General features: G+C 44.8%; 1 protein-coding gene across 2 annotated transcripts in view; it reads left to right on the forward strand.

The window, feature by feature from the left end:
* LOC124116178 overlaps positions 1-10,825 on the forward strand; it is a 32,216-nt gene extending 21,391 nt beyond the window's left edge. Inside the window, exons 14-23 of one of the 2 annotated variants that reach the window (XM_048387151.1) lie at positions 301-447; positions 1,817-2,006; positions 3,432-3,622; positions 4,448-4,519; positions 4,762-4,941; positions 6,518-6,632; positions 7,910-8,063; positions 8,788-8,963; positions 9,665-9,687; positions 10,714-10,825. In XM_048387151.1, coding sequence (XP_048243108.1) covers positions 301-447; positions 1,817-2,006; positions 3,432-3,622; positions 4,448-4,519; positions 4,762-4,941; positions 6,518-6,632; positions 7,910-8,063; positions 8,788-8,963; positions 9,665-9,687; positions 10,714-10,725 — 1,260 coding nt within the window. In that variant the 3' untranslated portion in view covers positions 10,726-10,825. The remainder of the gene's footprint in view (positions 1-300; positions 448-1,816; positions 2,007-3,431; positions 3,623-4,447; positions 4,520-4,761; positions 4,942-6,517; positions 6,633-7,909; positions 8,064-8,787; positions 8,964-9,664; positions 9,688-10,713) is intronic. The other variant, XM_048387152.1, reaches the window with a different exon arrangement.
* The last annotated feature ends 1,522 nt before the right edge of the window (positions 10,826-12,347 follow it).

The following is a 12,347-nucleotide window of genomic DNA, read 5'->3' on the forward strand; positions in this document are numbered from 1 at the left end:
ATTGCGCCGGGGTGTAGGAGTGCGTACCCGATTATTGAAGCATGTTGACGTATGAACAATAACGATATCACTTGGTGACAAAAGTTACATTTTCTTGACAACTTGAGAAAGAAGCCCAAATTGTCTCGCAAAATATGTAGTGTCAGTTTGCATTTTAAGTGCACACAGACACCCCGCAGACACAACCCACAAGTGTGTGCAAACACACACACACACACACACCAAAGGATATGCCAAACGGATATGCCAAAAGTCAGTTTAGAACCATACTGGTAAAGTCACCTTTATTCCTTTTCTTAGCGTGTGGCGCGAAGCAGCTGGACAAAGACTGCCGCACGAGCCAAATGTTTGGAGATATTCCGCCAGTACCGTTCCTTCAACAAGTGTGTGGAGCTGCCTGACGTCACAATTGGCAGCGTCCTCGACGATTGTGCTGCCGACGTCGTGGTAAGTGCTGACGTCGACTCTGCTATTTTAGTTCCTGTTCATTGTCCCAATACAGTTCTATCATTTCCAGTAACAGTCGAGTCCACCAAACAAAGGCAAGGCAAATTCTATACATAGTCATCTTCCCGAGGCAAGGACAGGGCGTTATCTGACTATAAAAGTCCACTTTCCATCCTTGCCAACTAGGCTGCAATTATGGAGTTATATTTTGGCTGGACTAACGAGTCCATTCATAGTCCAATCAAAATCGCGGAACGAAATCGACGTCCGGTTCGTAAACAACATGGATTTCAACGTGCAAATTACGGTCGACTGCAGGATTTGCAGAGCACGTGTACCGTCAACTGGGCGTCGACAGATATTATGCAAATCTATTCATGTTTTTAATCAATGTGCCCACTTGATTTGATACACTTCGCAGGGTAAGACCCGTTTTATTACAATATAGATCTTGATTATCCATCAGATCGTCTTGACTGGACGCCGCCATTTTGTTTGAAGCAAATGCAAATGATATGACAGGTGAATCTGATTGGTTAATAAGAAGGGACATAACTCGTAATAGCAACCAGTGGCGCTACGATCAAGAATGGAAATTCTAGCCTAGTTCGGCAAGGGTGAAAACTGAAGATTTATAGTCAGTTAACGCCCTTGCATCGGGAAGAGGACGTATAGTGAATTAGACTGTAGTTTCAGCGAATGAATGCTGTTTAACGCCACAGTTAGCAATTTTACGGCGGTTTGTAACTAATTAAATCTTTCGCAGGCAAACCAGTGACTCCATGAACAAACAATAATCCACGTCAGATAAAAATGAGGGATCGAATATTTGATTTTGTGGTGGAATTCTTTAAAAACAAAAAAATACTATTTGTTGCAGAAATACAGTTTCGGCTCCTTTCATAATTTGGTTGTTGATAAAAAAATACAAACGTTATCAAAATGTTAAAAGGCTGAAAACAGTCGCCGAAGCACTGCAAAATTACCGTCCAAACCAGTAACTAACTAACTTGACAAACCCTACTCCTTGTTTTCATCGCTATAGCGTTACTGTTGTTGGTCGCCCGTGAAGATCCGGGTTAGAATAAGTCTTCAGCAACCCATGCTTGTCGTAAGAGGCGACTAAATGGATCGGGTGGTCAGGCTCGCTGACTAGGTTGATGCATGTCATCGTATCCCGATTGCGTAGGTCTATGTTTATGAAGTTAATCACTGGATTGTATGGTCCAGACTTATTTACAGACCGCCGTCATATAGCTGGAATATTGCTGAGCGCGGCGTTAAAATACAAACGAACAAAAATAATGCTCGTGTAAGTATGATATGACGATAGTGAAGAACGCAAGACTCCAGCCCCTGTTCTCGACAGCTTACCGGGACGACAGACTGGGTGCCGATCGCACTGGAGCTGATCAAAGGACAGTGCGTCAACGTCCTCGACGTCAATACGGAGGTTTGGGAGAAGGCGCAGCCGGGGTCAACTATGTCAGTAGGAGACGCTATCCTTCAAGAAGCCAAATGTCCCAATGAGTGCAGTGGACACGGGCACTGTGTGACAGGTGAGACATGTCTGTGTGTAGTGGACACGGGCACTGTGTGAGAGGTGAGACATGTCTCTGTGTGTGGTGGACACGGGCACTGTGTGCGAGGTGAGACATGTCTGTGTGTATAGTAGACCCGGGCACTGTGTGAGAGGTGAGACATGTCTGTGTATGTAGTGGACACGGGCACTGTGTGAGAAGTAAGATATGTCTGTGTATGTAGTGAACACGGGCACTGTGTGAGAGGTGAGACATGTCTCTGTGTGTGGTGGACACGGCCACTGTGTGAGAGGTGAGCCATGTCTGTGTGTGTAGTGGACACGGGCACTGTGTGAGAGGTGAGACATGTCTGTGTATGTAGTGGACACGGGCACTGTGTGAGAGGTAAGATATGTCTGTGTGTGTAGTGGACAAGGCCACTGTGTGAGAGGTGAGACATGTCTGTGTATGTAGTGGACACGGGCACTGTGTGAGAGGTAAGATATGTCTGTGTGTGTAGTGGACAAGGCCACTGTGTGAGAGGTGAGACATGTCTGTGTATGTAGTGGACAAGGCCACTGCGTGAGAGGTAAGATATGTCTCTGTGTGTAGTGGACACGGGCACTGTGTGAGAGGTGAGACATGTCTGTGTATGTAGTGGACACGGGCACTGTGTGAGAGGTAAGATATGTCTGTGTGTGTAGTGGACAAGGCCACTGCGTGAGAGGTGAGCCATGTCTGTGTGTAGTGGACACGGGCACTGTGTGAGAGGTAAGATATGTCTCTGTGTGTAGTGGACACGGGCACTGTGTGAGAGGTGAGCCATGTCTGTGTGTGTAGTGGACACGGGCACTGTGTGAGAGGTGAGACATGTCTGTGTATGTAGTGGACACGGGCACTGTGTGAGAGGTGAGCCATGTCTCTGTGTGTAGTGGACACGGGCACTGTGTGAGAGGTAAGATATGTCTGTGTATGTAGTGGACACGGGCACTGTGTGAGAGGTGAGCCATGTCTCTGTGTATAGTGGACACGGGCACTGTGTGAGAGGTAAGATATGTCTGTGTGTGTAGTGGACAAGGCCACTGTGTGAGAGGTGAGACATGTCTGTGTATGTAGTGGACACGGGCACTGTGTGAGAGGTGAGACATGTATGTGTGTGTATTGGACACGGCCACTGTGTGAGAGGTGAGCCATGTCTGTGTGTAAAGTAGACACGGGCACTGTGTGAGAGGTAAGATATGTCTGTGTGTGTGTAGTAGACACGTGCACTGTATGAGAGGTAAGATATGTCTGTGTGTGTGTAGTGGACACGTGCACTGTGTGAGAGATAAGATATGTCCTAATTTCACCTCTCCTCATTTGATCAATAATCATTACACAACTGATTGTTTTATGTGCTTCGTAAAGTTACAATAAAAACGTGCGTATTTATTTTGTCAGCAGTGTGCTAGTATATGTATTCAGGTATTTGCACATGCGACTCTGGGTTTGTGGAAGATGACTGCTCGGTCAACTTGAACCTACCGCCACGTGTCACGAGACTGTCACGTGACGGGCTGTGTGACGTCGCCAACAGCACGTGTCTCGCCACCTTCGTGTACGGAGACAACTTCTACAACTCGACTGGACTCAAGTGTCGCATCACGGAGATCCTGGTAGGTGATGTCGTCAACCGATGACGTTGTCTCATCCCTTAAAATTGTCAGCGGGGCACGGGTGGCCCAGTCGTCAAAGGCGCCTCTATCGTTGGGCTGAGTGGAGTTTCTAAGGCGTGCCAGAAATCTATGATCGTGTGTTCGAATTCCGGATTTGCCCTGAGTATGTTTCTAGGTTTGTCAGCACTATACCCGTGCTTGTGGGCGACGCCAAAGTGTAGTCCTGCATCTCTTCGAGGTTTCCTCCCACATCAAACTGACACGCCGTGATACATCGCTGTGGACGTTAAACCAAACTAACACACACTCAACTTGTTTAAATGTCACGTGTCAAAATCTGAAAACGAACCTGGCGTTTCCAAAAACCATCTGATCGTCACAACCATTGTATGACAAGTCAGTGTGTTATGTCTGTATTACAATGTACTGGGGAAAACGATATCTTGGTAATAGTTTTAATGAGGCATCTTTCTTCAGGACTTCAGCAACCCATGCTTGCCGTGAAAGGTGACTATGCTTGTCGTAAGAGGCGACTGACGGGATCAGATAGTCAGGCTCGCTGACTTGGTTGATGCATGTCATCAATCTCAATTGTGTGGATCGATGCTCATGATGTCAATCACTGGATTGTCTAGTCCAGACTCGATTATTTACAGACCGCCGTCATATTGCTGGAATATGGCTGAGTGTGGCGTTATACAACAAACAAACAAACTCTTTCTTCAACAAAATATGCAAGATGCTATTTAGCCTGTTCTTCAGGTTTAGTGTGTAACTGACTGAAGTATCACTGGTATTATTGGTGTACGACCTTCCTCCCACCAGGTGAGCGAGAAGGCCGTCCAAGTGGACGGAAGGTCAACCGACGTCGCTGCAGAATTTGAAAACTTCAAACAGGTGAACGATTTTCCTTACAAAAATCAATTAGCGTTGTAATTTGCGACACTATGACATCAAATGTTTGATAGGCATTACTTAGAAGTTGACGGATGACAAGATAGACTCAATTTTTATGAATAACAACTTTTTTAATACTGGGAAAAGGGACGTTTCGGTATAGATCCTTATACCTTAACTCGTTCAAACACACTCCCTCACTCACCCATCCCACTCACTCACTCACTCGTCATCTGTCACAGGTGGCGTGCGACTTCCCGTCGGCGACGAACATGGCGTTCATCCCCCACACTCTTGGTCTCCATGGTTACCACGTGGCCGTCACTAACAACGGCTTCTCCTACAGCAGCAACTTCACCTTTGTCGCACACGACTCCAGATGCCACCAGTGCAACATCACCACGGAGACGTGCACGCTCAAGGTGTGATATTAACTAGACAGGTCATGTGTGGTTATAGCCTGGATGTGTTTACGTTTGTATAGTGTAGGGTTTGTCATACAGTGTTACTTTACAGAGGACCCTTGCAATCCGGACGAGATGGCCACACTGTACTTCATTCACTACAGTCTGTACTTCACACACTACTGTCTGTACTTCACACACTACAGTCTGTACTTCACACACTACAGTCTGTACTTCACACACTACAGTCTGTACTTCACACACTACAGTCTGTACTTCACACACTACAGTCTGTACTTCATTCACTACAGTCTGTACTTCACACACTACAGTTTGTACTTCACACACTACAGTCTGTACTTCACACACTACAGTCTGTACTTCACACACTACAGTCTGTACTTCACACTACAGTCTTTACTTCATTCACTACAGTCTGTAATTCACACTACAGTCTGTACTTCACACACTGTCTGTTCTTCACACATTACAGTCTGTACTTCACACTACAGTCTGTACTTCCCACACTACAGTCTGTACTTCACACACTACAGTCTGTACTTCACACACTACAGTCTGTACTTCACACACTACAGTCTGTACTTCACACTACAGTCTTTACTTCATTCACTACAGTCTGTACTTCACACACTACAGTCTGTACTTCACACACTACAGTATGTAATTCACACACTACAGTCTGTAATTCACACATTACAGTCTGTACTTCACACTGCAGTCTGTACTACACACTACAGTCTGTACTTCACACAGTACTGTCTGTACTTCACACACCTTAGTCTGTACTTCCGAAACTACAGTCTTTACTTCCCACACTACAGTCTGTACTTCCCACACTACAGTCTGTACTTCACACACTACTGTCTGTACTTCACACACTACTGTCTGTACTTCACACACTACTGTCTGTACTTCACACACTACAGTCTGTACTTCACACACTCTAGTCTGTACTTCACACACTACAGTCTGTACTTCACAAACTACAGTTTGTACTTCACACACTACAGTCAGTACTTCACACACTACAGTCTATACTTCACAAACTACAGTCTGTACTTCACAAACTACAGCCTGTACTTCACACACTACAGTATGTACTTCACACTACAGTATGTACTTCACACTACAGTCTGTACTTCACACACTACAGTCTGTACTTCACACACTACAGTCTGTACTTCACACACTATTGTCTGTACTTCACACACTACAGTCTGTAATTCACACACTATAGTCTTATCGTACTTCACACACTACAGTCTGTACTTCACACACTAGTCTGTACTTCACACTACAGTCTTTACTTCATTCACTACAGTCTGTACTTCACACAACAGTCTGTAATCACACACTACAGTCTGTACTTCACACACTACAGTCTGTACTTCACACACTACAGTCTGTACTTCACACACTACAGTCTGTACTTCACACACTACAGTCTGTAATCACACACTACAGTCTGTACCTCACACACTACAGTCTGTACTTCACACACTACAGTCTGTACTTCACACACTACAGTCTGTACCTCACACACTATACTGACTGCACACTGCTCTGTCACCAGGCGGCCAGCTGCTACATTGACGGCGCCTGCTACACGACGGGGGCGGAGAAACACAACGACTCCAACAGGCAGTGCAAGCCAGATGTCGACTCGTTTATCTGGACACAGAAGATCGGTGAGCAGGCACGATACTGGATCAAAATCACTCCTGAAGTGACAACAGTGGGAAGTCAAGACATCCATCTTGCAGCAGGATACGTTTGTTTTGAAACAATTAAGAATGGACTTCAGTAGTTTTTGCGTTTATGGAGACGCACAAAACGCACAAGTCGGTGTTCACACAACTCAAAGTATGCACAACGCCATTGACCTTTATGACTCCATAAACGCAAACACATATAATTTCTTTTCAATAAATATGTCAACAATAACTTCACAGCTTATTTAATCATTAACACACTGTAAACAATACGAAATCATTTGAGATCGTTTAGCGCTATAATGCAACACAAGCCCCGCCCATTCTATTATCAGCCAATCACGAAACAGTGGTACGTTTGTGGGCCAGGCCTAAAAGACAAAACTCAAAACCAATTGCTTGGCTAGCCAATCAAATGACACGGAATCAATTTGTTTATTTTTACATGTATAACCTTGACATGCCACCTTAAATCAACTTAACCATACAAGAACCGAAACGTTTTGGAAAAGAGAGATAGGGTCCACTTAACATACAACATCTAAATGAATACACATAAATCGCAAAGCAATATGCGTTTACAGTCGATTTATTAATTGGTGAAAATATGTTACAAAACATTGAGTTTTAGTTTTGTGGGGGCGGTGGGGTAGCCTCGTGGTTAAAGCCTTCGCTCGTCACGCCGAAGACCCGGGTTCGATTCCTGACATGGGTACAATGTGTGAACTATTTCTGGTGTCCCCCGCCGTAATATTGCTGGAATATTGCTAAAAGTGGCGTAAAACCATACTCATTTATAGTTTTGTGTAAACGTTTACATTTTAAGTACGCTTCAAAAGATAGGGAACCAGTCACTTCAGTACCGTTTCTGACCAGCGTATTGAAAGGCCCTCGCGCGGACCGAACTCAGTGTGATACCAAGCACATCCACCACTCGGCAACCGTATACAAAATTATTAGTTTGAGTGAATGTTAATTCAGACAATAGTTGTGAGGCCAGTTTTGAAGATTGTTTGAAGATTTTAATTCTTCTTTGATCTCTCCGGGCATTATGTTCAACGGGGAAAGGGCTTCTCGTTTCATAGCCTGACGTATGCATTGTCTCCCTCAGCTGTGCCAGGATCCGCTGTGTATGGCTTCGGCTCGCCTCGAGATTGCCCCTTGGTCTGTCAGAACCTGCCAGAAATTTAATTCATATTCAAAGCAGCGTTAAATCCAAGTCACTCACTCACTTACTCAGTGTATGTCCACAGCGATGACCGACGGTGTCCGGCTGAACGGTGGGTTGTCTCCCTTGGAGGGTAGGGTTGAGATCTTGCATGACAACCAGTGGGGCACCATCTGTGATGACACATGGGACGACAACGCCGCTACGGTGGTATGCAGGATGTTGGGATACGACGACAGGTCAGCGTTTGCAGCAGTGACACACGACAGCATCAGAATCTGGTTTTCCGGATTTTAGTAATTGTATTAATTATCATTTAAAAGATCGTTTTGCAAATACCGGATAAAATGTTTAGCATTTCATTATTATTAGATGTTTGCACATCTTAACTGAATATTGATGTGGCGATGCAGGTCGTCATTCCTGTTTGACGTCATGCCTGTTTGAGGTCATTCCTATGTCTGTATAACGTCATTCTTATGTCTGTTTGAGGTCATTCCTATGTCTGTTTGACGTTATTCCTATGTTTGTCTGACGTCATTGATATGTCAGGGGGCACTGGTGGCCCAGTCTTCTAAGGCGCCGCGATTCGCTGTGCAGAGTTGCGTCCCTTGGGCACGCCAGAAACCTATGATTGTGGGTTCGAAACCCGGTTCGCCCCGATTATGTTTCTAGGTTTGTCAGCACCATACCCGTGCTCGTGGGTTTCACCGAAGTGGTAAACGTCTGAGACCTGCATCACTTCGGGCTTTCCTCCCACATTAAGCTGAAACGCCGTGATATAACTTGAATACTGTTAAAAGCGGCGTTAAACCCAATTCATTCACTCACTCATTGATATGTCTGATTGACGTCATTCATATGCTTGTTTGACATCATACGGCCTTTTTAACGTTACTTATAATTATGCGTGTTTATCGTAATAGCGATGTCTGTTTAATGGTATCCCAATGTGTGCTTCAGTCCTGGGAAGTCGACTTCTATCAAGGCCTTTGGGGGCGGGAGCGGCCCCATCTGGATCGACGATCCCAGTTGTGACGGCACCGAGAGCAACATCGCCAACTGCCCCCGCTACTATGGCATCGTCCACTGGGGCAGCATGCACTGCAAGCACAACGAGGATGCCGGCGTCAGATGCAGTAAGTGTGTGATCTAATGTCACGTGAGACAGATTCAATGGACGCTCCGGCACCGCAGCCCCCCTCCCCCTCTCCCATCACCTTCCCACCCCTCTCTACAAACCCTGAGGAACAACTGTCTAGTCAGGCAGTTGGTTTATTTACATGACGTACAGCGTGGCTCTGGCTTACTGGACAGATGTGTTAAGTCAGAAATCATTTGTTAATTCAAAAACCAGGGCGGTGGGGTAGCCTAGTGGTTAAAGTGTTCGCTCGTCACGCCGAAGTCCAAGGTTCGATTCCCCATATAGGTACTCATTTCAGGTTTCCCCCGCCCTGATGTTGCTGGAATATTGCTAAATGCGGCGTAAAACCATACTCACTCACTCATTTGTTTCGAAACAAGAAATATTATTGAAAAACAAAAGTCGCACAATGTAAACATATTTACATGCATTAGAAGTGTCTTACAAGCCAGTATGCCCTTTGTCTGCATGCATGCCAGCGATGTCCATATTTAGATCCTTCATGTATTTTCAAAGACATTAATGTCGTTAAAAGAATGAAGACTGTTATGAAGTCATAAACCGACGGTTGTACCACCGTTGATGCTGGTGATAAAACGAAGGATTATTATTTGGTGGGATTATTATATAATACTATGATAGTTATTACTTGTGTTTGACATGTTTATCTCTCAATGTCCAACATTGATATTCCAGCTCCCAAGACGGGCGTGCCAGCTGTAAGTGTACATAATTATGGTTTCTTCAGAGTATCCAACAATCCGTACATACAATCGTATTGACGTTCAGTCATACCAGCACAGTTGATGTGGTTTAGAGTTTATAGCCTGAAAGTGACGAAACATTTACAACATAATTACTTAGTAATTATAGCCTTAATGTCGCTTCGTCATTGAGCAAGCCGTCGCTTGATTCGATGAGTGAGTGGCTTAATGTTTTGACTTTAACGCCGCTTTTAACAGGATTACTGTTATATCATGGCGTGTCAGCTTCATGTGGGAGGAAAGCCCGAAGTGATACGTTTGATTCAGTAGTTAAACTGCGGCTATACTGCAAAGCGGCCACATGTAGTTGTTGTTGATCGGGGAGGGTAGTATTACAAATCCGTGTAGAACTAACCATGAACTGCATGAAAAGCTTTCTTGGAGAGCCGTGTTACAATTGGTCTTCAGCAACCCATCCTTGTTGTAAGGGGCGACTAACATGATCGGGTCGCTGACTTGGTTGATACAAGTCATTGTATTCTAACTGCGTATAACGATGCTCATGATGTCAATCACTGGATTATCTGGTCCAGACTCGATTATTAACAGACCATCGTCTTTGGCTGGAATATTGCTGAGTGCAGCGTTAAACAACAAATAAACACACAAACATAGCTAAAGGCGGGCTGTATACCAATAATGGTTCAAAGGCTTGGCCACAAAGTTGTGAATGATGGGGCTAACAGACATGGAATATTATCATGGGGATTCAGTTGAACATGCAGCCATGCCAAACTTTCCAGACACCTATTCGCTGATTCTGTGTGACATATGGGTAGAAGTTTGAAACTATCTAGGCGGTGGAGTGGCTTACAGAAATTTAACAAACAAAGTAATTCTAATAATCAGCAAGGAAATCTTGTAGAATGGGCCGGTAGCCCCCTTTCGTTAATAAACACATGAATTCATTCGTCAGCTGGAGAGTCGTCCTCGTGAGTTCAGTGAGATTGTTCATACAGTCATATGTTTTCTCCATTTCAGATAATTGGATAAGCATGTTTTGGCAGTGATGAATGATTACTGGACGGGTGTACTCACGATGTTGTACATTTCTTATTTCTTAAATGTGTAATGAAATAAATGTTTCTCAGAATTACTTGTTTTCTTTCGTCTGTGGAGAGAGTCGGTAATTGGATTGGGTTTAACCCCCCCCAACATCCAACATTTCCATTCATTATTTTTTTATTAACTGTGAACCTATTGCAACCAGCATAGTTAGCTGGGAAGCTATTGTATCCGAGAATCCCCACTGGGTGCAGTGAATGAGTGAGTTGGGTTTAACGCCGCTTTTAACAATATTCCAGTTATATCACGGCGTGTCAGCTTAATGTGGGAGGAAAGCCCGAAGTGATGCAGGTCTCAGACGTTTACCACTTCGGTGAAACCCACGAGCACGGGTATGGTGCTGACAAACCTAGAAACAAAATCGGGGCGAACCGGTTGCATTGTTGCAATGAGTGCTGTGTGTGAAAACTGAGATCTGATGAAAATAAGATAATTATTAACAGCTGGGCTGATTACTTAAATTTGGAGTTTTGCAGTCCCAGGGTTTTACTTTGACCAACAAACGTGGGGGTCCAGGGACCCCCAATAATTAATTTGAAGGGTCATTGCAGGCAATATGAGGGTCCTGTAAAGTAATGAAATGGTGGAGTGTATTGTATGGTTTAATAGTTACTTTAGAGCCTGGAATGAATCAGTGGTTATGTAGACAGTGGTCATGATTGATGGATGAAATGACAGATGTCCATAACAGCTCTTGATGCACTTGTAGATCCGGAGTAGAATAGGTCTTCAGCCACCCATGCTTGCCGGAAGAGGTGACAAACGGGATCGGGTGGTCAGGCTCGCTGACTTGGTTGATGCACATCATGATATCCCAATTGCGTGGATCGATGCTCACTGGATTGTCTGGTCCAGACTCGATTATTTACAGACCGCAGTCATATAGCTGGAATATTACTGAGTGCGGCGTTAAACAAAAAACAAACAAACAAATCTTAGGCGCCGCAATTCGCTGTGCAGAGTTGCGACCATTGGGCACGCCAGAAAGCTATGATCGTGGGTTCAAATCTCGGTTCGCCCCGATTATGTTTCTTGATTTGTCAGCTCCATACCCGTGGGTTTCACCAAAGTGGTAAACGTCTGAGTCCTGCAACGCTGGCGTGCCCAAGGGACGCTACTTTGCTCAACAACAAACAAACAAACAACAACTTGATGCACTGTAAGAAACGTGAATACTACAGTGCATCCCGAAGGACACTATATATTCTCTTTCTGCGTCCATTATCCAGATTTGTGCGGGTTCGATCCCCGACCGCGTCATACTAAAAGACGTTAAAAGATGGTACTTGTTGTTACCCTGTCTGGCGCTCGGCATTAAGGGGCTAAAACAAGGACTGGCTGGCTCGGAGTCAGTATACTGTGTCTGAGTGGGGTATTCATGTTAAACTGCGGCATGGTATCTCAGTGAGCTAGCACTATAAATCGGCATCAGTCCGGACTAGTACGAGGGGTGTTCATTAAAGATTTCCCCTGACCCACTTCCGATGGACCTAGTGGAATGAAACTTGGCATAGGTATTAGTCTTTCTCCACATAGGAACCACCAAGAGT

Source organism: Haliotis rufescens, unplaced genomic scaffold (assembly GCF_023055435.1).
Source record: "Haliotis rufescens isolate VD_foot unplaced genomic scaffold, xgHalRufe1.0.p SCAF_67, whole genome shotgun sequence".
NCBI lineage: Eukaryota > Metazoa > Mollusca > Gastropoda > Lepetellida > Haliotidae > Haliotis > Haliotis rufescens.